Genomic DNA, 26,303 nt, shown 5'->3' with positions numbered 1-26,303 from the left:
GGATGACCACATTGTTTACACTCCTGAGGATACCATCAGTACCTTCAGGTGCAGTGGTGCCCACCACTTTAAGGCACAACATATTGAAGGGCCTTCAAGTCAGGTCTCCTAGCTCCTACCCAGCCCTGCAGTCACCTTTGATAGGTAAATATCACATCAGCACGTGTAACCCAGACGGCACAGCCTAAGGAAGCTTGTCTTTCTGGAAAATGACCTAAGTATACCAATCTTCATTAAAAGGTGCTGAAATGCCAACATGGAAGCAATCCCAAATGTAATAGAAAGGTCATGTTTTAATCTAAAGAATTGAACTCATTTTTCAGAACATACAGTCAACATATGTAAGCAAATCATGTTGAGCTGTGATCCAAATGGATGTTTTTCTAGTTTTAGTTTTATTTGTCAAATGATACAAATATTTCTGCTCCTTTAGAGTGATAGCCAAACACTTAGTCATCATGCATGTCACTGTAATACTGCATCTTGGAAAGGAGGTATCAACAGCAATGAACAACTCTGTAGCATTCTAGCACCCTACTAAGGTGGGCAGAGCTCAAGTTTCCTAACACACTTTCCCAACAGTTCTCTGATCAACCCCCACAGATTAATAAACTTCTAATGTGGGAAGAGATTCTAGGCATGAAGGAATTACCTTGCTTTTAGTTGATGTGAGATTCTGGGGAATCCTAATGAAAACAGCAATAACTACATGATGAAATACCAAATATTCTTATTCAAACTGTGCTTAAATATACCCAACAGGGTATACTGCCAAATATATTTTTTTCTATTGGGTATTTTTACTTTTTGCTCTGGCAAGCAATTAAGTGGATTTTAATTTTTTTTTTTTTTAAAGGCAAGTCTTTTTAAAAATCAAATTTATTGTTCCAAGGAAATCATGCCCAAGAAGCAATCGACTTAATGAAACCAATATGTCACTAATCACCCAAGATTCATGCTTCAGATGTGAATGGCCCCTCTATTTTGTTTCAAATTGCTCATCAGTCTCTACTAACCATGTCTGTGGAAATGTCACCAAGATATTTTCTGGCTCTGAATTCATGAATGTTAAAAGTACAATAATTTGCATTCATACTAACTGGCTTCAAGGTGCAAATGAGTAACCAGTTAGCGGTAAAAGAACATTGTTCTGAGAGAGATAGGAGATGGTTGTTTCCATAAGGTGACCCTGAGCAGGTGACTTAACAACCAGGCTTCAGTTTCTTTGTTTGTAAATGAGGGGATTGGATACATTCAATGTCTCCCAAACTTCAGATTTAAGTACAACCTTCATGATTGTTGCCAAATATATGGGTCACCTCTTCTACTAATTATTCTATTAATTATTTTTAAATACGCACTTTTAAATATAAATTAATTTATCTTAAAAGGAAATTTTATACTGATACCATAAATGGAAAATTAATATCAGTTGACATAAATGTAGATAACTAAATGAAAGCATAAAGAATGTATTAAATTCTAACTAAATTTGATGCTGCCAGCTGAAGGGTAAGGTCCTATCCTCTGACTAAAAAAGGACCTGTCTACATGGTCTACGTGGGATAGAGTGGGAGTCCACAAAGTAAATAATGAGGCTTTGTGGGCCACAGAAGCTCTGGTGCAAGTAGGTAACTCTGCCATTGTAGCGTGAAAGAAGCCATAGGCCAAATGTAAATGAATGGGTTGGCTGTGTTCCAATAAAACTTTATTTACAAAAATAAGTAATGGGCCAGATATGGTCCTCAGTCTGCAGTTTGCCAACCCCTGGATTAGATGAGTGTGAAAGATCCACTATCACTAAGCAGAGACTTAATCAGAAGAGTTGGGAGAGAATTTTAAAAGGAGTTCCTTTCCTAGTTGGAGGTCCAATGGCTTTAATGCTTTCAGTGTTCCATGTCACCCATTTGGAAAAACCTGGGTTGAATTTTCACTTTAAGATTTCATACTTAACCTTCTTCTCTTTATCTTTAGCATCTTGGATAAGGTCAAGGATTTCTTACTTGTGTAAACCTTCAGCACATTTCTAAGTTGTCTTCCTCCTTTACCGGGATGTCAACGGGGAAAGTTTCTAATTGTTCTCAGACTAACAGTTCTCAACCCTGGCTGTTTGTTAGAATTGTCTGGGGAGTTTTAGAAATATTTATACCTGATATATCCCTGTACCTCAGAGATTCTGATTTCGTAGGATCAGATTGGGATCCCAAATGATTTTGAGTGCAACCAGGGTTGAAAGGCTACTAATCTATATCTTGGCCAGGTCACTTTCCTCAGAGTCCATTATTTTCTCCATTTGGTATTAAATTCTAAGAGCCCCAAACTCTATTTAGCTCAAACCGTTTCACACCCGAAGGTCTTAGGACTTCACTTTCATTTGTGATTCCTGTTATTTCTCCAGCTGAGGTCTGATTGAGCCCTCCCAGACACCTTGGTTAAATTTACTGTTCCTCTTTTCATTCTCTCTGCTTCATCACCTTAGAAAGCTTGACACTACTCTCAGCTCAAGATTTCTAGCCAGATAAGTTTCCTGTTCCATTCTTCTGTCCGTACTACTGCCACTGACTCTGACATTAATACAAACTGCGTGCAAGACCAGGATGCAAAGGAAAGGCATTCAGTGTATTCTGTAACATACAAAGGAAGAAGATTCCTCCTTCCATGGAAAAGAAGAGAACATTTACCAAGTACCTACAATGTGTCAGGCATTGTGCTAGATGCTGGGGATATGAGAGTGAACATGACATAACCTAGCCTCCAAAAGGCTTACAGTCTAGGGAAGGAAATTAATAAAAATGTATAATAATGTATCTGTAAAAAGATCTGATAGAAGACTCTAGAGTGGAGTGTAGAACAAAAGAGAAAGTCAGTGGTGTGCTAGAATATGTCTCACCACCAGCTCTCTAGGAGAAAACAAAAGCCTAATTTGTGGTGCTTGCCAATTTCCATGGTATAAATACTTTCACCGTGACTGATTTCAAGTTACCAGCATGATCTCGCCAAGCAGATTTGGGAAGAGATCACACAATTGGCTCTTGCCAGCTTGCAAAGTCAGCTCCAGCTAGCGGGACCAACCATCCTGGTTTACCTGGAACTGTCCCAGTTTTAGCACTTAAAGACCCACATTCCAGGGAACCCCTCTGTCCTGGGCAATCAAACAGTTGAGTTCAGCACACCACTGGAAGAATTCGATTCTTCCCAAGAGGATCAGGAATGGTTTCAGAAAGGGGAGGCTTCAGCTTATTTGCTTGAGTAGAAACATTCTCCACTGTTGCCAATGGAATCAATGGCTCTGTGCTGTCAATCTCAAGTTTCTTTGGTCCTCCGAGGACTCAGGAAGTTGCAGGGAGGAATCCACTTGCAGCATCCCCCCTTTTTCCTCCCCCTGCCTCCCACTGATGGGCCCCTTGGGAATCAAACAACTCAGCAATCCATGTGCACAGATTCTGTCAAGCAGGGAGAAGTGATATTTTACCTATAAATATATTTGGCAATTTATCCAGCTGGAAAGCAGGCACCCATAAGAAGTAGGCATATTGGAAACCTTGGCCATCCCACTGGCTTCATGTCTTTTCAGTCTTCAAAATGTGTCTGCTAAAATTCAGCCCCCTGGCACACTGTAGTCCTTTAGCTATGATCCCTCCTCTACCTGAAGGGAAAGATACTTTAGGAAAGGGAGAACTGGAAGATTGGGTGTGAAATGAGGAGGGAAGGAGAAGGAAGAAGCTTCCTAATGGCCTTTGAAGGGCAGAAGGGCCACTTCCTCCCCTGCCAGCCCTGAGTCATCATAATGAAAGCTCCCTGTCCAGTGCTCTGACATTGTCTTATTTAATCTTCCTGAGATTCTTCAGGTTGGGCAGGTATTAGTCCCAGTTTACAAATGAGAGGCAGAAAACCTGATTCCATTAGCATCGGAAGGAATATTGGGAGCAGAATTTGACAATAGTGCCTCTCCTACATACACACTTTGCTCACTGGGAGATGGCTGTCTGTTTTGCCTTGCAAATAGTGGTGACTTCGTTTTTCATTTTACTTTCTATTTTCTCATCATCCAGAATATTTATTGATCCTACAGCTGTGCAAGGGGTTCTTGGCTTCTCTGGTCACTGGACAAGTCTCAGGTCTCAACTAGTGTTTCTGTAAAAGACTATCATTCTAAGAGTTGAACTGAGCTTTGCTCTTTCTTTCTTTCTTTCTTTCATTTCTTTCTTTTTGAGACAGGGTCTCACTCTGTCACCCAGGCTGGAGTGCAGTAGCACAACCACGGCTCACTGCAACCTCGACTTCCTGGCCTCAAGTGATTCTCCTGCTTCAGCCTCAGCCTCCCAAGTAGCTGGGACTACTGGCACACACCACCATGCCAAGCTAAATGTTTAAAATTTTTTGTAGAGACAGGGTCTCATTATGTTGCCCAGGCTGGTCTTGAACTCCTGGTCTCAAGCAATCCTCCCTCCTTGGCCTCTCAAAGTGCTGGAATTACTGGCATGAGCCACCCTACCTGGCCCAGCTTTTCTATTATTAAATTTAAAATAATAATTATTTAGACAATAACCCCAAAAATCTATTAATGAGAAGTCAGTAGTAGAGTTTCTGAATGCAGACTGCATAGGTTTGAATCCCTATCTCATCATACTTGTGTGTCTTGGTTTTTCTCATCTGCAAAATAGGAGGTAATAATACCTACCCCATAGGGTTGTTGGGAGAATTAAATGAGTTGTTATTTGTAAACTGTCTGGACCCACGCCTGGCACATATTGAGTGCTCTATATTTTGCTGTCATTCTCAATTTGGAGTTTTCCTCCCATACATCTCTCTTAGAACTTTACCCCTGCTACTCTTTATCTATGAGTACAAAGTGATTTCTAATTTAGGACAAGTTTCGTAAACAGTCATTTTGAGCTTCCTATAGTAAACTTCCAATTTTAAAGGCACTACACAAAGCACCATGCAAAGGGCTCACTCAACACTCAACAGCAATCAGGTCAAGATGGAAGAAAGGAATAAAAATAACACTCAGCACTCGCCACGTGTTGAATATCCTGCCAAGCGCTCTTGATACATATTCTCCTAACAACCCATACGAGGTGGGTACTATTATTACCATCTTTCAGATGGGAAAACAGCCTTGGAAAAGATACGGAGGAAAAAATAGCCTCGTGCCTGGTTCAAAGGTAGATGTCTGTGAGAGAGGAGGCAGAACTTACGTGACCTCAAAGAAGAACCTTCCCCGAACTGGACTCAGTTTCCCTAACTCTGTAGTGTTCTTAAGATCTATACAAGGCAAGTTTACAATGGAATATTATTCAGCCTCAAAAAAGAAGGAAATTCTGCCATTTGTAACAACTTGAACAAACCTGGGGAACATTATGCTAAGTGAAATAAGCCAGAAAAATAAATACTGCATGATTCTACTTACATGAGGTACCTAAAATAGTCAAACTCATAGAAGTAAAGATAGAACTGTACTTACCAGGGACCAGAGGGAGGGGAAATGAAGCACTGTTCAACTGGTACAAAGTTTTGGTTACGCAAGATGAATTCGTTCTAGAGATCTGGAGTACAGCAAACTGTACCCTATACTTTATTATGCACTTAAAAAATTGTTAAGGTCAAGTGCAGTGGCTCATGCCTGTAATCCTAATACTTACGGAGGCCAAGACTGAAGGATCGCATGAGGTGGGAGGATTGCTTGAGGCCAGGAGTTCAAGACCAGCCTGGGCAACATAGTGAGTCCCTCTTGCTACAAAAAATTTTAAATACAAAGTTTTATTTGTTTAATGGGTTGATGTCAAGTTAAATGTGCTTAACATACGCACACACACACACACACACACACACACACACGGAGACACAAGGAAACTTTCATAGCTGATGAAATATTTATTACCTTGATGGTGGTGATGATGTTATGAGTGTATGCCTATGTCCAAATTCACCGAATTGTATAATTAAATATACAATATATTTTACAGCAATTATACCTCAGTAAAGATGTTTAAAATATGTTTCAGGAATTTTGAAAAAAACTATACAAGGCAAGCTTAATCAGAATCACCAATATTGGTGCAAGGTGCCATTAACCAACAGTGGCAATGGTAACAGCTTAAACCTAGGAGAATCAGGTGTGTCTGAGGCTCTCTCCAGCACACCCTTCACCTGCCTCCATTTTGCTCCTGCTTAACAAGCCCAGGCCACTATCTGGTTCTAATCTTGGCCCTGGTATTTAATCTCATTTCATGACAGCTCAAACAGCAGCTCTCTGTAGATCAGTGTACAGCGAGCCCTCTGCCCTCTGCTCCCTGGGTCTTCCCGGGGGCCCTCCTGGCTCACAGCCCAGATACCAAGCAACCATTGTCAAATATTTACTGAGCAGAGTGCAGCCAGCCAAGGCTTCTGAGAAACTGCACTGGAAATATTAAACAGTCTAAATGCCACTCCCATTGCATTTTGATAATACTTTCAGAGTTTACAAATGACCCTTACATCCTATGTCACCCAGCATCCCACCTCCTACGTGCCACCACCTGAGTGCTTACCGTAATCCAGCACTGTGCTACTACATCCCAAACACGAATGCATCTACACCTCACACCGCCCCATGCGCAGGTGCATCTCCACTTTAAAGATGAGACAACTAAGGCTCAGAGACGTGAATCAGCTTGCCCAAGGTGGTACAACCAGCAAAGGGCAAAACAGCAATTGAACAGAGTAGGTCTGACTCCCGAGTCCACACTATGTGGACTATGATGTCATGATTAGATGTAATCATGTTAGCACATTGACAGGTCATAGTAAGCATGCAAGTACACAGACTTCCAAAGCATCAGGCTGTGGTCTCTCCCTGGCATATCTTCCTTCTACCTCCCCTCTCTCTTTTATTTAATTGCTTGCCTAATTCCTACTGCCCTTTGAGAACCAGCACAAATGTCAACTCTTCCATAAAAATTCCTTTCTCCTCTCAGCTATTTGTACCCAAAAGTGCTTACTGTATCATAATGCAATTGTCATGTGTCATTTACATGTTTATTTCCCTGGGAACAGAGACTATGCTTCATAGATCATGGCGTCCACCTCAACTGGGGTAGTGCTTAGCATACAATAGATTTTCAATACTTGTTTGTTCAAGGAAGATAAGGGAGGAAAAAAGAAGAGAAGAAAGAAGAAGAAAAAGAGAAAGAGAAAGAGAGGGAAAAATAATTCAGAGTCTAATTTGCCTGTAACATATTTCTTCTTAATTAATTCACATGCCTCTCATGAGACAATCTATTCTTATTGTCCAGGCTTGAAGCTACTCAAGTAGAAAATCAGGACACAAGGACTGACAAGTATGAATGTACTTAAATGAGTGTATTTCTGGCTGTGTTCTGGAAGATGCTGGTTACTATATAATACTTAGAGCAACCAATTTGCAAATCATATCCCTCAGCAAACTCCTTCACACATTCCATCCCCAGAGTTTGCTGCAACCTGGAAGATGTTCCTAGAATGTTCCATTTCTATTATAAGAGTTAAGACTTCCTTGAATTGGACTGGGACAGAAGGCATTTGATCAGGCGTCTGTTTTTCCATTCTGGTTCTTCTGGCTGAGGGTATCAGAATCTTGATTCAAAAGAGCTGACCTCCCTCCTGGGCAATCTGCTCTGTTGCCTCAGGAACATCCCTGAGTCATTTCTCAACGTAGATGTTTTCTGCATTCTTTCTGCCAAGGTGACACCGCTTCCTAGGATCAGAGCATCTCAGTTGATTTTCTATGCTTCCTCCTTTGAGAAAAATGGATCATTCATGGCCTTGTTTTAGAGGAGGGAACACAGGAACGTAGATACACAGAGAAGGACATGTAGACCTACTAGAAGGAAGAAAAAACCAAAGTGGAAGTCCCCCCAGCACCAGGGCTGCCTTATTCATGCACCAGGCAGTGCCTTTCATAGAGCTGACAGCACTTGCTCCCATTTTGGACCTGAGGTCCAGGCATGATGGCCAGCACCTCACCAGAATGGTATCCCAGGGAGAGTCTCACACTCCATGAGGTGTGAATTATCACACTCGTCAAATGAAACAGCTAACAAGGTGTGATGTTGGGACATCATGCCAGGCCACCTGGACTCCGCAGCGTGACTGCCCGGTGTAAAATATATGTCTGGAACCTCAGATCCAAGCTGCAGGTGACCGATGAGAAATTGATCTTTAGAGTGCCATTTACAGGGTGAAAACTCCTCAAGCAGGAAAGGGGTTTGAAATATTCTGGAAAGTTTATTGCTGATTTGCCTTCAACAAATATCAATTGTTTGCATTTGCAAAGTCCATGCTGTCAGCCAGGCTTGTTTTAGATGCTTGGCATGAATAACTTTAACTCCTCCAGGAACCTTACGTGGTAGGCACTATTATTATCCCCATTTACCATTGTTAGGTTCTAACTGAGATCCGAAAAAAGTCAGTGGGTTGGCGGCTAGCTGGAAAAACACTCGAGGAATCACAGGGAATTTCAATATGGCTTTACTCTTTCTCTGGGCGCAAGCGAGCCTGGGTGTGAGCCCCAAGCCAGAGGTACAGCCTTAGCAGCGTAACTGTACCTTTTACAGACAACAGTGGCTCAGAGCCAAGCACAAGCGCATGCGAGTGGTTACTTAATGCGCCTCACGTGGCGTGGCTACATAACGTGCAGAGTTGTGCGTCTGCACTCCAAACTTGCTGAGACACGCTGCGTCAGAAAGTTGCCTGGGCCTACTCCCGACTAGAGCGCAGCCATCTCCCTTACAACCATGAAGAAAGTACAGCACAGAGAGGTTCTGTAACTTGCCCGAAGTCACACAGCTAATAAGCAGTTGTGCTGGGACTGAAATTCACTCTGACAATAAAGCCACATTCTTCAACTTTACTGTTATATTTTCAGTGGCTACCTATTATAAATATGTTGTTGCTCGGGCATTATAAGATAAATATTTGACAAGTTTGGGAGATATCTATCCATCTGAGATCAACATATATGAATTAGAAACCTATATATCTACATATGGTACATATGTTTGTGTATGTATCTTCATATACGTACCTTCCAAAGCTGTTAAATCTAAATATGTAGAATTGAAATCTGCTTGAATATCACTTTTATGAAATCTTATAAATATCACAAGGCAAAAAGCCAAGAAATGACCCAAACAGACAGGGAAAGGACCAATATTTATCTAGCTCCCTGTTTTCTGGCATTTGAAAAATTATTTCACGTAAGCCTCAAGCCTTGCAACGCAGAGACTGCTCCCATTTTACAGATGAGAAAATGGTGGCTTAGAGGTTAATGGCCCAAGTTCACACAGCTGCTAAGAGGCAGATCCTCATTCAAACCAGGATTCCTGTGGGCTCAAAGCCCAGACCTCTTAAACCATTTTTATTGATGTTTAATATCTTGTGCTGTTTTTATCTGTCTCCTGAGTGTCAGTGCAAGCACCGTCAAAAAATAAACAAATTGAAAGAAAACAAAACAAGGAAAGTTGCCCTGGCTCTACAATGTCTCATAGTTGAAAACAAGTGGAATATCCGTGTGGTCTCCTGAAGCCTCACACGCTTGTCTGACCCCATCCTGGAGTCCCCTGCAGCCCATTCTGTATCTGACTTGCATTCTCACAGTATGCAGAAGCTCTGCTCAGTTGCTTCCGTTTCAAAAACTAAATCTCTGGATAGGCAAACAGGCCTGAGGCCCCATCGTCAGCTGTCTATCCCATTAACAATGAACAGTGGACGTGGAATGTCCGCTCCATATACATTCCCGAGAAGAAGTTCGGTACCCAGCTCCTGGGAACAAGCCATAGGACACCCGTTCCATCAGCACTGAGCATCGATGATGAATACAGCCATTGTGGAGGCAGCCCCCACCACAATGAGGGGACAATGCCAAACAGACTGTTTTCTTTTTCTCTTTTAAAATCACATCACATGATTCTTTCACTTCGACATCAAATATCCTGCTGTTACAAGGAACAAGCCTGAATTATCTTCTCAAGCAGATTAGGAAAGACAACCAACGTGGCGAACAGTGGTTCCTACAGGGAGTCAGGGCACTGGGACCTCAACCTGCCCTGCTGATGGTGGCACCTCTGATAGAGAGTCCTACCCCACATTATTTGTTAAGGAAAAAAAGTGCGGTGGCTCACGCCTGTAATCCTAACATGTTGGGAGGCCAAGGTGGGTGGATAGCTTGAGCTCAGGAGTTTGAGACCAGCCTGGGCAACATGATGAAACCCCATCTCTACCAAAAAATACAAAAATTAGCCAGGCGTGGTGGCACTTGCTTGTAATCCCAGCTACTTGGGTGACTGAGGCAGGAGAATCGCTTGAACCCGGGAGGCAGAGGCTGCAGGGAACTGAAACTGCAACACTACACTCCAGCTTGGGCAACAGAGTGAGACCCTGTCTCAAAAAAATTTTTTAGAAAAGGAAAAATTAAGTCCCAATGTTATCTTCATTCATAACACATGACTCAACACTCTCCTGCTGCACCTCCCAGATATCAGAGTTATTTGGAATCAAATGACACTTATTTACTAGGTTTTTTGGTCTTGGGCATGTTGAGAGCATTCTTTTGTCTCACCCCTCAGCTCCTACAACTCTACGATATTTGTATCATGGAATGGCCTCCCTAAAATGGGAAGGGGATGAGGGGCAGGCATGTCATTTAGATCTGCCAGAATCAGAAAATCTGCTTCTAGCCTTGGCTCCCACTCAACCACTGCCTGGCCAGGTGATCTTAAATAAGTCTCCACGTGGTCTCTGCGAGCCCTCACAGCTTCTATGTGCAAATGAGAAAAAGGTGACCCTTGAGAGGAAGCAGTCCTGCCAGCACTAGGCTTGGCAAGCATGCCCCCAGCTCAGTTCTGCCCCAGCCCCTCAGCCAGGGCCTCAGGCAGGGCATAACCTGCACAGCCATTTGCAGAGCCCTGCATCTCTGTTTCAGCGCATTAGTTGTAAATTGGGACAGATCATGTCCCACAAAATTCTCTGCACTGATGAGGCTAACAGGACATAGAGAACAGCTTATGAATTAGCCGAGTGATAGGAGATTTCTGTTGCCCTGATTCGATTCTATCTCACTTCCTTGGCACTCCATAATACTTCGGATGAAAAGCAAAGAAGCCATTACTATTTTGAAGTTGCTACTTCCACACTCAGAGGACCAGCTCCTTCAGAATTTGAACAAAAGTAGGGTGGCCTTTATAAGTGTGCAGCCTCTGCAACTGCATAGGGCCCCATGCTCAGAAGGGCCCTGTGCTTGGCTTAATACTCTGACGTTACCATATTGAAATCCTTGGTAATTTTTGAGGAAGGAGCCCTGCACTTTGATTTTGTACTAAGCCCAGCAAATTATATAGCTGGTCCTGCCAACAAGCCTTCAAAAGCACCAAATAGCTGTCTTACATCTCACAAAAGATTTGGATAAGGAAAACAGGAGGTATCATTCTGCAACTCCAGAGTCATCGGACCCCTCTGTCGGATCATGGAGGCTCTAGTTATAGAATGTGAGGCAGTATTGTGCGCTGCACAGAGCACAGGCTTTAGGAGGCAAATTGAGCTGGGTTCAGTCCTGCATCCTGCCAGACCTCAAACAAATTATCTAACCTGCCTGAACCCAGGTTTCCTTACCTGGAAGGCAGACTAGTAATGCCCACTCTTCCCTATGCATAATGAAGAAAGGTCTATAAACTGCCTGGCATACAGCAGGTGTACAACAATGTCAGTCCCCTTTCTGGCTTGTTTCAGGAACAGATGCTGCAAGATGGGGCATGCCCTCATGTTCCAAAAGGCAGGGAGGTGATAGGTGGCCCTGACAATCCTTTCAGCTCTAGGAGTCTATGATTCTCCATTAATCAAAGCCTCAAGCCAGCTCGCCTTCAGCCGACAGATATTAGCCAGGACACTTTAGATCGCAAGGACGGAAACTCAACTCATATTAACTTAGACCAAGGAAGTTTGCTAGTTAATGAAACCGGGAAGCCCAAGGACACAGGCACTGCTGTGTCTGAGGATTTGTACAATGTGTTTCTTTCTCTCTCTCCCTTTATGTAGTGGACAAAATGGCCACTAAGAGCCCTAGACTCACGCACTTTCACTGCAGCAGACCCAGCAGGAGGCAGACGTGTATCTCTCTCAGTATCTACGTATCAACCAAGGGAAAGACTCTAATTGACTCTAATCCTGCTTGGATTACATCTTTACTCCTCAACCAATCCTGATTGCCAGAGTCACAGGACACGTGCCCACATTGGTGACCAAGGGCAAGACAAACGGGCTCAAGCCTCATGACTGACAGCCCCAATGAGGCCACACAATGGGGGAAGGAGAAATAAGGAAAATAAGGATGCCATGCAGAGAAAGGCAACATACCCACTGAGCTGCATGTGGTTGACTGTTCACTTCCACTGGGTGCCCAAGGATATGAAAGCAGGGAGAGTTGAACTGCGATGCTACTGCCAGTGGCACTTAAACCAGCCTTCACTGAAGGATGGAAAATATACGGACATGCCGGGCGCGGTGACTCACGCCTGTAATCTCAGCACTTTGGGAGGCCGAGGGAGGCAGATTGCCTGAGCTCAGGAGTTCAAGACCAGCCTGGGAAACATGGCAAAACCCCGTCTCTACTAAAAATACAAAAAATTAGCCAAGCGTGGTGGCGTGCACCTATAATCCCAGCTATGAGGAGGCTGAGGCATGAAAATCACTTGAACCCAGGAGGTGGAGGTTGTAGTGAGCTGAGATCGCACCACTTCACTCCAGCCTGGTTGACAGAGCGAGACTGAGTCTCAAAAAAGAAAAGAAAATATAGGGACACATATCGCTTAGGAAAAGCTCCATGAGAAAAGGCAAAGACAGGAAACTCAGAGTGTGTTCCTAGCTACCAGCTGCATAACCACAATTAACCTCAGAGGTTAATTGCAGTTTTTAATAGTTGTGTGTTTCTATTTATGGTTAACTTCCATTTATGCAAGCAATACTGGGTTTCCATTTTTGTGCTCACAAAAATTTCCTGTTTAAGACAACTTTAAGTAAAAACAAATGTCAATTGAAAAGAAAATAATAAGCAAATAATAATTATAAGCAAACAATAATTTGCTTATTATTTAGACATAGGTAACTGTGGATGCAATAGTGCATGTATTGTGCCAATGACTGAAGTATGGGAAACAACTCAGTACACTATGTAAACAGGACTTTACCTTCCCAAGGAGCACTAAAACCAAAACTGTGCTTTTACTAGTTCCTATAGTATCTCCAACAAACCAAATATATATCTCTCATTGTATGGATGGCAAAGATCCAAGTCACCAAATGAACCTGTAATAAGGTCCTAGAACACTCAGCTTCTGACCTATTCCTTAGACTTAGCTGTGTCTCATGGCAAAGGGGGGAGAACCAGCACTCCAGTACACTGGCTCACAGTATTATTCTTTGTTTCAGAGGCAGACACACAAAGGTGGGGTTGATATGAAAATCGCTCATTGCAGAGCTGGCCAGGATGATTGTCCTTGAGAACAGAGGGGCCCATTCTCCTGGTCATCCAAGGCCAGCTGGCCCCAAGGAGTACCAGCCACCTCTCTGGGGCCAGAGTCTCCCTAGCTGATTTCCGCATGTACCAGTGTGTGAAGTGACAGCTGGTCCCTGGTTAGGATGACTGTTTGGTCCTCCAGTTTGCTACCAATTTTAGCCAGAGATCATTTAGGAATGTCTATATTGTCATCTCACCTTTTCAATTATTTTCTCCAGGCTAAAGCGAGCAGTCCTCAGGGTTTTGATGTGGATCGAGATGCCAAAAAGCTGAACAAAGCCTGCAAAGGAATGGGTATGAGAGATATTTTGTTGCTAATTTTCTTCTGAAGTTGATTAAACTTGGTCTCATGTCCAACTTTCCCATGATGTTAGGAAGGTGACATCTCACTGTCTTGTGTATTCCAAGCTAACGCAAGTCAATCACTTCCACTGACCTCTTTGTTAAAGTTTGCGAAATTATAGTAGGAACCTATTACTTTTCAGGATTCTATATAACAGCTAGGAGTTGGATATTGTGACATTTAATTTGAACTTGAGGTGAGAGAAACTTCATGAGAAGCGCAGTTCATGCAATCCTGGTCTATTAGTCTGTTCTCACGCTGCTAATAAAGACGTACCCGAGACGGGGTGATTTATAAAGAAAAAGAGTTTAATGGACTCACAGTTCCATGTGGCTGAGGAGGCCTCACAAGCATGGCAGAAGACAAAGGAAGAGCAGAGGGACTTCTTACGTGGCAGCAGGAAAGAGAGAATGAGAACCAAGTGAAAGGGGTTTCCCCTTATAAAATCATCTGATCTCGTGAGACTCATTCACACCATGAGAACAGTATGGGGGAAACTGCCCCCGTGAGTCAATTATCTCCCACCGGGTCCCTCCCACAACATGTGGGAATTATGGGAGCTACGATTCAAGATGAGATTTGTGTGAGGGCACAGCCAAACCATATCACCTGGCATGATCTAAACCCCTCTGATCTCTTCCCTAGGAGATGGTGGGGAATTGAGTCTGATGAGAGCTGGATTAGGGACCTGGAAGCAGCCTGTAGAAGTAGATCAGCTGGGCGCGGTGGCTCACGCCTGTAATCCCAGTACTTTGGGAGGCCAAGGCAGGCAGATCACGAGGTCAGGAGATCGAGACCATCCTGGCCAACATGGTGAAACCCCATCTGTACTAAAAATACAAAAATTAGCTGGGGGTGGTGGCATGTGCCGGTAATCCCAGCTACTCAGGAGGCTGAGGCAGGAGAATCGCTTGAACCAGGGAGTCAGAGGTTGCAGTGAGCCGAGATTGCGCCACTACACTCCAGCCTGGGTGACAGAGAGAGACTCCATCTCAAAAAAAAAAAAAAAAAAAAAGAAAAAGAAAAAAGAACCAGATCAAGTGAGTAACTGGCCAAGATCAACCATCAAGGGTTGAAAATGGAGAAGCTGTTTACATCCTAAGGGTCAGTGCATGGCCAAGAGTGGGGAACTCCACAAGAAGTCAAAACTAAGGTAGACCAGGGACCAGGGTGGGAGAAGGGAGAGAGCATCTAGGTCTAGGGCCATGAAGAGAGGCCCTGGGATCCAAGGAAGCCACTCATGACACAAGGTCTAGTCCCAGAAGCCTGGAAGAGGGTGAGATCCAAAGCACAGATGGAAGGATTTCCCTTGAATAGGACAGGGAGGGAAGGCACTGAGACTGACAGCTGGAGTAGATGCCTTCATAGGTGTTATCGGAGCAGAAATTGAAGGCACCCATGCCTGGTAACCTGACATTGCTCAGTGAGTGGGAGGTGAGGTTGTCTGCTGAAGAGAAGGGTTTGACAATGGAGTATGGGGCTTGAGTGGTGGCTTGGAATAGCCCTTGAGTAGCAGAGAAGGGGGAGACGACCAACAGAAGACTGCTGATACACATTGAGGGCCCCACCGAGTGGGGAGATCATGGTTTCTCATGGCTCCAGCACACATGGTTGTGTGATCATATCCTTGAAGGTAGGATGGGAGAAATTGATTGACTCTGGGCTTGCTGATCAGAAGTTCCAGAACAACAAGCAAGTGAAATCATTGAAGGAGACAAAGGGGTCAAGGGGCAAAGTGGATTAATTTCCCAGATTTCCTTTTTTACATTTATTAAGAAACTGTTAAACTTTCAGGCATTGGGCTAAACACTTTATATAGAAAATCTCATCAAGTTCTTACAAAAATCCATTTTCCAGCTGAGGAAACTGAGGACCTGACATTTTAAGTAAGACAGCCAAAGTCACCAAGCAAGTAAGTGGGGAACACTGGGATTGAACCTATTTTTGTCACTCACTCCAAATGCCACCAATTTAGAGACATCCTAGCTAGGCACCTCAGCCACATGGCTGCAGTCCTGGAAGGGGTGGGGACATTGCTCAGTGTCATTAACAACAGGTAGGAGCCATCTCAGTCCACAGAATGTTTTATTAAATTAATTTTTTGCTTATCGAGATATAATTTGCATACCATAAAATTCACCCTTTTGCAGCATGCAGTTCAGAGTTTTAGTATATTCACAGGATTTTGCGACCATCCCTACTTATTCCAGAACATTTCATCACCCCAGAAAGAAACCTCACACATATTAGCAGCCCCTTCCTCCCTTCACCTCCAGGAAATCACTAATCAGCTTCCTGTCTCCACAGATTTGCTTATTCTGGACATTTCACATAAATAGAATCATACAATATGTGGCTTCTTTTACTTGGCATAATGTTTTACAAAAACAAGTGATAGGTTTTTTACACAGAAGTAGATTAGTAGAGATTTACTTTCCTAGAATTGGTGTCATGGTAGAATAAATATGGCCAAAAATTTTTTGTATGGCTCCAAAGGAATAAAACTTGGATCCATGGTAGAAGTTCCAAAGAGACATACTTTGCTTTAATTTAAGAAACTTGGCTGGGCGCAGTGGCTCACACCTGTAATCTTAGCACTTTGGGAGGCCAAGGCAGGTGGATCACCTGAGGTCAGGAGTTTGAGACCAGCCTGGCCAACATGGTGAAACCCCGCCTTTACTGAAAATATAAAAATTGGCCAGGTGTGGTGGTGCACACCTGTAGTCCCAGCTACTCGGGAGGCTGAGGCAGGAGAATCACTTGAACCTGGGAGGCGGAGATTGCAGTGAGCTGAGATGGCACCACTGCACTCCAGCCTGGGTGACAAAGAGAGACACCATCTCAAATATATACACACATACATATATGAAACTTATCTAGCCATAGAATAGTTGCCTTACCCAAGAAATGTTGAGAAGTCTGCAGGAGGTGGGATTGGGAGGATCTGGTAGGAAAGTAGTACAACGGATAGCTACATATTAAAACCCATTTATGCCTAGTGTTCCATTATTGGGACACTAAGCATGTGGGAGTTATTTATATCCTACTGCTCAAGGTCATTGCCAAGATCTGATTGCAAAAATTCAAAAAACTGCAGTCTCAGGAATCAATGGGTTAAGAATTCTTGAATAAATCAGAGCTAGAGAATGGGGGGAGGAAGAGAGAAGGAGGGAGGAAAAGAAAGAAGATAGGGAGAGAGAAGAGAAAGAGAAGATAGAGGGAGGGAGAGAGTGAAGGAGAGAAAGAAGAGAAGGAGGAAGAGAGAGAAGAGAGAGAACAGAGAGGGAGGGAGAGAGTGAAGGAGAGAAAGAAGAGAAGGAGGAAGAGAGAGAAAGAAGAAAGAAGAGAGAGGAAGAGAGGGAAGGAGGGAGATTGAATGTGCAACCTGTGTTCTCATCTACAAAATGAGGCTAACAATGTCTCCTCACATGGAGAGGGATAAAGGAGGCAATGCAGAGCCCAGCACCTCGTTGGCCCTCGTTGTATGTAGATCGCATGCTTTGGAACAATATGCTGGGATCCAAAATCTTCACAAAGCCAGTGAGATCAGTATGAGCGTCGAGTAGGCACGCCCTTGTTCTACATCACTGAGGGTGAACTGGGTTGAATGGGGGCTCCCCAAAAATATATCCCCCCAGAACCTGTGAACATGACTGTTTGGAAAAAGGGTCTTTGCAGATATAATAGTTAAGGATCCTGAGATGAAATTATCCTGGATTACCTGGGTAAGCCCTAAATCTAATGACAAGTGTCCTTAGGAGAGACAGAGGAGGAGACACACAGAGAAGGCCATGGGCAGATGGAGACAGAGACTAGAGAGATATGGCCACAAACCCAAGAATGCTAAGGGTTCCCGGCAGAAGCCAGGAGGGGCAAGGAACAGACACTGCCCCGGGGCTGCTGGAGGGACTGTGGCCCTGCCGACACCAGGATTTCAGACTTCCACCCTCCAGAGCTGTGTGGGAATAGGCTGCTGTTTTTTTAAGCCATCAAGTTTGTGGTCATTGAATCAGCAGCCTCCCCTCTGGAAACTGAGACAGTGAACAAGTGGGAAGCAGTGACTTGCTCAGGCAGGCAGGACCGTGCCCATTCATTACTTCATCTGTCTTCCCTGCACTCCCATTTCCAAAGGAGAAATGAGGGACTGCACGGCCCAGCAGTGCTAGCAGAAGAGAGTGACCCTTAAGCACCAGAGCGGGTGTTGCAGCCTCCGGGGCCCAGCCAGGCAGGCTGGGCTGGCATTGGGGCCCAAGGGAAAGCTGAGCCTCCACCACAGCCCGATCACTGTTCTGCCACACGGGCCTGGGGGCTTCCCACCCTGTCTGGAGCCCCCTTCCTGCTGAAATGTGACTCGGTATCTTCCCAGAAAATTTCTGGGAAAAGCAAAGCCAAGGAGGCCCAGAGGCACTTCCTGAGGGTGATTATTGCCCCGGCTTTGACCTCTGCTGTGAAATTACAGTGTCCAGCGTGTGGCTCCTTCTTTTCTCATTTTTAAAAAAGCCTTTCCCAGAACCACTGGGGACTGGCCCGGGTGCCTCAAACCGTTGTAAGTATTTACAGGAAGTCATTCAGCGGCACTGCTTATACGATACACATATTGTGAAATGTCAAGTGAGGTCACTGTTCAGTGACTGGGTAGTAGAAACACCCCCCAGATCAACCTGAGACCTGGACTCAAAGGACTTGGGGGAAATCCAGTGTTGTTTTCATGGCATCCCCCGACGTCCAGGTTGTTGCTGGGCCATCTCAGGACTGTTTTGCAATCTGGTTTCTCGCCTTTTTTTTTTTTTAGCTTTAAAATTTCATAGACTTTTATTAGGTTTTTTTATTATTATTATTATACTTTAAGTTCTGGGATACATGTGCAGAATGTTCAGGTTTGCTACATAGGTATACATATGCCATGGTGGTTTGCTGCACCCATCAACCCATTATCTACATTAGGTATTTCTCCTAATGCTATCCCTCCCCTTGCCCCGACCCCCTAACAGGCCCTGGTGTCTGATGTTCCCCTCCCTGTGTCCATGTGTTCTCATTGTTCAACTCCCACTTATGAGTGAGAACATGCAGTGTTTGATTTTCTGTTCCTGTGTTAGTTTGCTGAGAATAATGATTTCCAGCTTCATCCATGTCTCTGCAAAGGACATGTACTCATTCTTTTTTATGGCTGCATAGTATTCCATGGTGTGTATGTGTCACATTTTCTTTATCCAGTCTATCATTGATGGGCATTTGGGTTGGTCTCTCTCTTTTTTTTTAAAGCATTCCCAGAAAGAACATCTAAAAAACACTATTATTTGTAATATTAATTTCATTTTCCTGATTATCCAGTTGTGGGCTGCATGTGGCATCAGAGTATGGAGGATTTCTATTGGACCTCGCTACACAGACCCATCTGAATATCACATACAACTTACACCACTTCAGAGACAAGGTTCTGTCATGATGACATGCAAACTTCCTCATTTGTCCATTCATTCATTCATTCATCCATCCATGCATTCATTCATTCGTATGTGCACATGTTTAAGCATCCGTTCATTCAGCAAGCCATCTGATAAATACTGACAGCCTTCTGTGGGAATATCGTGGTGAACAAAACACTCTGCTCCCATGGAACTTACCGTGTGTCCTGGCAGAAACAAGAAGAGCAGGCAGCATGAGAGACACAGAGGGTGAGATGCCTCGTCTGTCCAGGAGTGTGCAGGGAGCTGAGACCTGAAGGAGAAGTAGGAGTGGAGGTGAGGATTGGTGTGTTCCAGATGAGGGGAACAGCCCATGCAAAGACCCAGAGGCGAGAAAGAAAGTGTGTTTGTTCTAGGAGCTGTAAATCATCTACAAAGTGGGTGGAAAGTAGCGTGGGAGAGGACAGGTAGGAGGATGAGACTTTGAGAGGCCAAAAGGCCCCGTAGGCCCCCCTGCAGAGTTGAAGCCTCATTCTGCATTTGAGAGGGCCTATACTGAAAGGTTTAAAGCAGAGGGGTGAGCAGGCCAACCTGTACTTCAGAACGGTTGTTCTGGAGGCAGTGAATGCCAATTGGAAAAAGTGAGAGCAACAGAGGAACCTGCATGTGGGCGGTATCTGTAGTTCTACTGAGCGATGGGGTGGAGATGAGGATGGAGAGAAATGGGTGCATCTGAGAGGCACTAAGGAGGTGGAATGGAGAGGCCTTAGTCTGACTGAATGTGGGGTGAGGGAAAAGGGAGAGCCAGGCATGAGCCCCAGCTTCCTGGCTGGCCCAGTACAGTGAGTGGGCCTCCTGCGGGCAGAAAGGCTCCTTCCAGGCTTGGCACCTGCCAGGATCCAGGCCTGAGAGGCCGAGGCCCTCATCTGGAACAGGAGTAGCCTGAATGGAAAGAAAGGGGCAGGTTCAAGAGATATTTACAAGAAAAAGAAATCCCTTTAATCCCTTTTGAAGTGAGATTTCTGACACTCAGAATTTTTTTTAAAAAAACATAATAGTGTCATAGAATGAGTAATTGGATACCCATGATGGAGGCGAAGCTCCAGCAGGAAATGAAGCAGGACAACGTGAATCCCAGTGTTAAAACCAAGCCAGCACCAGGCAACTCACTCCTGCTACTTTTGCAAGTGAGCTCCTCCTAGAATTCTGTTTCTCCAATTGGAACCAAACAGCTAAATGTACCCAGAGCTGTAGAGGTGAAAATACTCTTTGAGATTAAGTGAACGGTTCAAGGACCCAAAGGTTTGGAACAGAGCTGTCACATCGGACCCCTGCTCAGGCCTGTCTTTCCAAGTCCCCTCTCTGTCTTTCCAAAGCTGACTTGAGGGCTGGTGCTGGAGCAGCTGGTGCTGGAGGGAGGGTTAAACAGCTCACATTTTTTTGCCAGGGCTCCCTTTTTTTCTCTTCCCCATCTCCAGCCAGGTTCCCTCCATTCACTTCCCATCCCCATGGCCTAGATTTTTCCCACTCTCAACCCTTCCATCAAAATGCATCAAAATGCATTTACACGACCTTGTTCCTTCAGGATCCTGATGGCTCAGCTGGGTAGCAGCCACCATCTAGGTCCACCCACCAACCAGGGCAAGACAGCGAGTGGCACCGTAACAGCACACACTGCCATTTAGTGGCTACTCCCTAGAGCCCAGGTGTCGGGCTCAGAATGTCAGTACTGCAGTCTTGGATAATCACTGCAATGATCCTAGAAATATACACATAAACAGCGTGCTGTGCCAAAACAGAGGAAGCAGAAACTTAACAAGTGTGGCTGAGATTAGGTGAGTAAGCCTTGGGCTGCTGTGTGCAGAGATGGATCTAGAAGAGTAGCATGACACCGAACTACAAGAAGTCTCGATGCCACCATAAGGGATTCTGATGTAATTCTAGGAGTCAAGAGGGATCACTAAAGGTATTTAAAGTATGGTGTGAAATGAACACTTGCGAGATTCCCAGGGTGGACTGCAGAGATCAGAGCCTGGTATCAGGGAGAGGGCTAAAAACGCTTAGGGCCTGTTAGCCAGTGACAGTAGGAATGAAGAAGAGGAACAGGTGAAAGAGTTGTCTCATAGGTGAGACAGGCAGGACTTGGTAGTATTTGAGAGTAAAAAAGACAGGTGGGCCCTCAAAGGTGACTTTGGATTTTCTCTAATCCAGGTGATGCCATGCGCTGAGACAAAGGAACAGGATGAAGAGTGGATTTGAGGACAGACAAAATGAGTTTGGTTTAAGCTACAGTGGAAGTTGAAATGCCTTGGGAGATCCGTGGGAAGTTGACTACAGGCAGCTGGAAATAAGATCTGAACTCAGAGGAAAGATTAGGGTTAGAGGCGCTGATCTTGGAGTCATCAGTAAAACGGCGAAAGTCGCCTGGGAAAGGAGTGACTCCAGTAGAGAGAACTGAAAACCGAGTTTAAAAAGCCAGTGGAAGAATAAAGGCCAATCAAGAACGCTGAGAGGGAGGTGATGGAGAGGAGAAAGGAAGGACCAGGAAAGGAGATACAAAGCCATCTAGGAAGGTGTTTCACGCAAAGAATTGTCAACCGCAGGCCGGGTGTGGTGGCTCATGCCTGTGATCCTAGCACTTTGAGAGGCTGAGGCAGGCGGATCACCTGAGGCCAGGAGTTTGAGACCAGCCTGACCAACATGGTGAAACTCCATCTCTACTAAAAATACAAAAATTAGCCGGGCGTGGTGGTGGGTGCCTATAATCCCAGCTACTTGGGAGGCTGAGGCAGGAGAATTGTTTGAACCCAGGAGGTGGAGGTTGCAGTGATCATGTCACTGCGCTCTAGCCTGGCTGACATAGCCAGACCCTGTCTCAGAAAAAAATAATAATTCCCGACTGCAGAATTCAAATGCTGCAGAAGAGTCAGGTACATGCAGGAACTGAGAAGAGGCGCTGCGTTGTGCCTCAGCTTCCCTATCTGTAAATAAGAGTTTGGACTAGATAGTCTCTAACGTTTCCTCCAGCTCCAATGATTGCTGACTGCTGTGCCTTGATCCCACCGAGCTCGATCACTGGGGTGAGCAGTTCATGGAGGCTGGTCCCTGTGCACACCCTGCATGGATGTGAGGCAGTGCCAGGCGTGTGGTCATTTACATCCCCGGGTGTCCCGGGTTTCCCACGTGCACTCTCAGGACCACCGTGGACTGGACCCACACTTGGATTGTCGCATTTCATTCTCACAATAGCCTTGTATAGTGTTACCCCCATCTTAGAGGTGGGAAAACTGAGACTTGGCAAGAAAAATCACTTGCCCAATGTCATGCAGTCGGTACAGGGTAGAGCCATGATTTGAATCCAGCCTGAATAAATCTAATGTGGGGTTTGATGGTAAAACAGTCTTTCTCATTCCCACACTGGAAATACCTGGTTCATCTTTCCGATCCTAGTTCCTGGTTCAAACAAGGATATTCTCCCCTTGTTTCTTATTCACTATAGTTTTCAGTACTGATCAAATTGCTGCCATGAGCTTGTATTACTTTGAGCATCAGGGGGCAAAAAATCTTTTAAAAAATAGCATAATTTAAAGGTAATAGGAGTTAAAAGGGGCAACCTCCCTTCATGGTTTCAATCAAGACTTCTCTCCTGAGATGAACAAATGTATGGGTGGGGTTAATATTGTAACAGTTTCAGCCTATATCTTAATCTTGTTCATGCAATTGTAAGCACCCAGAGGCCAAGGAACAGGCCATCTTTTTCCTTGTTGTTTTTTAAAACATTTTTATTGAGATATAATTCATGCACCATATAATTCACCCATTTAAAGTATTCAATTCAACAGTTTTTATTATACTCACGGATACGTGCAACCACCACCATAGTCGATTTTAGAACATTTTCATCACTTCAAAAAGCAGCCCTGGACTCCAGCTACCATCCCGCTAGGCAGCCCACCCACCCCCAGCCACTAGTATACTTCCAGCCTCTGTATATTCTCCTGTTCTGGACTTTCATATGAATGGAATTATATAACATGTGATCTGCTATGATTGACTTCTTTCACTTAGCATAATGTTCTCAAGGTTCATCCGTGTTATAACATCTATCAGTAATTTATTACTTTTTCTGGCCGAATAACATTCCATTGTATGGATACCCCACATTTTGTTTATTTATCTTCAGGTAATGAACACTGGGGTTGCTTCCACGTTTGATCTATTATGAGTAATGCTGCTATGAACATTCACATGCAATTGTTGGGTGGACATATGTTTTCATTTCCCTAGGAATAAAATTAAGGAACTGGCCATACTCGTTCCTCTTTCCACCACAATGCCTAGCACTTTGTGCCATGTGCTATGAGGCCTCAATGGCTATTTGTCTAAGTGAGTGAAAAGAATACAGTTTTCAGCACAAGGCATCAAAGCTAAGGGTCCATTGGGTTCCATAGACACCTCCAACCACCTTTAAGCTGTGAGTCCTGGCTGCCTCACCCTGGACTAAAATAAACTTCCATCTTGTTTCTTGTTCACTGTGGCTTTGTTTGTTTCTCCTGCATTTTAGGAACGAATGAAGCAGCCATCATTGAAATCTTATCGGGCAGGACATCAGATGAGAGGCAACAAATCAAGCAAAAGTACAAGGCAACGTACGGCAAGGTGATTCCAGGGGTGGTCAGCAAGCGTGCACCCAGCCATGGCCTCAGCCGTCTCGGCTTCCTCATGTCCCCACGGCCACGCAGAATATCTTTATAGCTTTATTGAGTCAGCTCAGGAGGAAAACTGAAATAACCACTTAAAAGCATTAATGGAGTTCAGAAAAACTGAAATTGCTTTGTTAACTCAATAGCCTGTAAAATCAATACTCTTAAACTCATTTCTTAAATTGACTTCATTTTTCTATTAAGACCCTAGTCTTTTTTTCACTTAATTGGGATTAACTGTACATATGTAGATAGATCAGTAATTTGAAGATCAGTTTCCACAAGTGGGTCTTTATACAGGAATTTTTCATAAGTGATTGTTACAGAAAACTATCAAAAAAACCCTCCATTTTATTAAGCTATCAACACCTATTTTTCTTTACATTTTCTTTCTTTTCTTTCATTCTTTTTATTGTTGAAAATAATGTCATATAGAGAAGTCTTCAAGTGTCATTAGGCTTTCTTATTTCTTTATTAATATATAATGAACACAACTTAACCTTTTCTTAATGTCATTAGAATTATCATGCAAAATGAATATCAATTATTATGCTGTATTCTCATTTATATTTATCAAACTTTTACCATTTCAATCACTGTATGTATGAAAGATGAAGATGGGTTTTCCTATTTATTTGATATTGAAGAGATAACAATTGCTTCAGGCCTTGGTCTTTTCATGGATAGAAAGAAGATGATAACTTAGCTCCCTTCTCAGTTTGCTGGGAGAATCAGCATGTACCAATACAGGAAAGCTATGATAGCTATGATCGTTCCCATTTTACAAAATCACACACCTAAAAAAAAAAAAAAGAGAGAACCAGGACTCACATCCAAGTCTTCTGACTTCAAGAACAGTATCCATTCCTGGAGGACCCAGTGCCATAAGTAGAGCTATTTGCGTATACACTAAATGGCCCAAATGGCTGTGCTTTTGTGCTTTTTCTGCTTCTCTCACTATTAGGCTTGTCAATGTAATTTTTGATGAAAATAAGTGCATCTTCAGTTCAATTGCATTTAATTGAATGCATGAAGCTGAATGTGTGTGTGTGTGTGTTTTGGTTTTCGGTTTTTTTTTTTTTTTGTAGTGACATAATCTTGGCTCACTGCAACCTCTGCCTCCAGGGTTCAAGCAATTCTCCTGCCTCAGCCTCCTGAGTAGCTGGGATTACTGCCGCGTGCCACCATGCCCAGCTAATTTTTGTGTTTTTACTAAAATTTTTGTAATTTAATTTTGGTCAGACTAGTCTTGAACTCCTGACCTAGTGATCTGCCCACATCAGCCTCCCAAAGTGCCAGGATTACAGGCGTGAGCCACCGTGCCTGGCCTGAAGCTAAATTTTTATGCCTGTCAACATCCCTAACTCCAGCAGCCTCCCAAGACACATTCACCCTACCAATATGAAAAGTCAGTCCAGGCGAGGTGGCTCACGCCTGTAATCCCAACACTTTAGGAGGCCAAAGCAGGAGGATAGCTTGAGCCCAAGAGTTTGAGACCAGTTGAGACCTTCATCTCTACCAAAAATAAAAAATTAGCTGGGCATGGTGGTGCATGCCTGTAGTCCCTGCTACTCAGGAGGCTGAGGCTGGAGGGTTGCTTAAGCCCAAGAAGTTGAGGCCTCAGTGAGCCATGGTTGCACCACTGCACTCCAGCCTGGGTGACAGAGAGAGACCCTGTGGAAAGGAAAGAAAGAAAAGAAAAGAAAAAGAGGGAAAGGGAGGAGTGGAGGAAGGGAAAGAAGGGAAGGAAGGAAAGAAAAAGAAAGAATGAAAGAGAGAAAGAAAGAGAGGAAGAAGGGAAGAAAGAAGAAGGAAGGAAGGAAAGAAAAGAAAGAAAGAAAGAAAGAGAAAGAAAGAAAGAAAGAAAGAAAGAAAGAAAGAAAGAAAGAAAGAAAGAGAGAAAGAGAAAGAAGAAAAGTCGGATACAATGCTTCTTAATATTTAGTCTTTAGTCTAAAGAAGAGTAAATGGGTTTAAAGTGAAAGCCTAGGGGCCCTGTTAAAACTTAAATGGGCATGTTCTAGCACAAAACTTTGTGATACATCATTTGCTTACTTTCTGGTTCTCAGCTGTGTTTCAGAGAACTGAGACTGCCAAAGAGATAATCTAGAATCCCAACATCGCAAAGCTAGAAGATGTTAGATATGATCCAATCTCAGCCCCGTGTCAGTTGACCTCCAAAGAGAATAACAATCCCATGGTAACACAGAGTTAGCAGGAAAACCAGGAGTAGAGCTGAGCTATCCTGAGCCTGCTACTCTGTCCAGACAGAATGTAAGCACACAAGGATTTGTTTTTATGCCTGTGGTTTGTAAGAGTGGGAA

The 26,303-nt window shown here is 43.9% G+C and overlaps 1 protein-coding gene across 3 annotated transcripts in view; it reads right to left on the bottom strand.

The window, feature by feature from the left end:
* Positions 1 to 26,303, bottom strand: part of FAM91A1 (family with sequence similarity 91 member A1) — a 121,619-nt gene that overhangs the window by 88,425 nt on the left and 6,891 nt on the right. For 2 of the 3 annotated variants that reach the window (XM_055287186.2, XM_063642934.1), the window contains 2 exons: positions 19,496 to 19,589; positions 13,726 to 13,808 (listed from right to left, as the gene is read on the bottom strand). In XM_055287186.2, coding sequence (XP_055143161.2) covers positions 13,726 to 13,808; positions 19,496 to 19,589 — 177 coding nt within the window. Of the gene's footprint in view, positions 1 to 13,725; positions 13,809 to 14,192; positions 14,282 to 19,495; positions 19,590 to 26,303 lie in introns of those variants that run through there. The other variant, XM_055287192.2, reaches the window with a different exon arrangement.

This window comes from Symphalangus syndactylus, chromosome 7, assembly GCF_028878055.3.
Source record: "Symphalangus syndactylus isolate Jambi chromosome 7, NHGRI_mSymSyn1-v2.1_pri, whole genome shotgun sequence".
Lineage (NCBI taxonomy): Eukaryota > Metazoa > Chordata > Mammalia > Primates > Hylobatidae > Symphalangus > Symphalangus syndactylus.
This window is presented reverse-complemented; position numbering and strand designations above follow the sequence as displayed.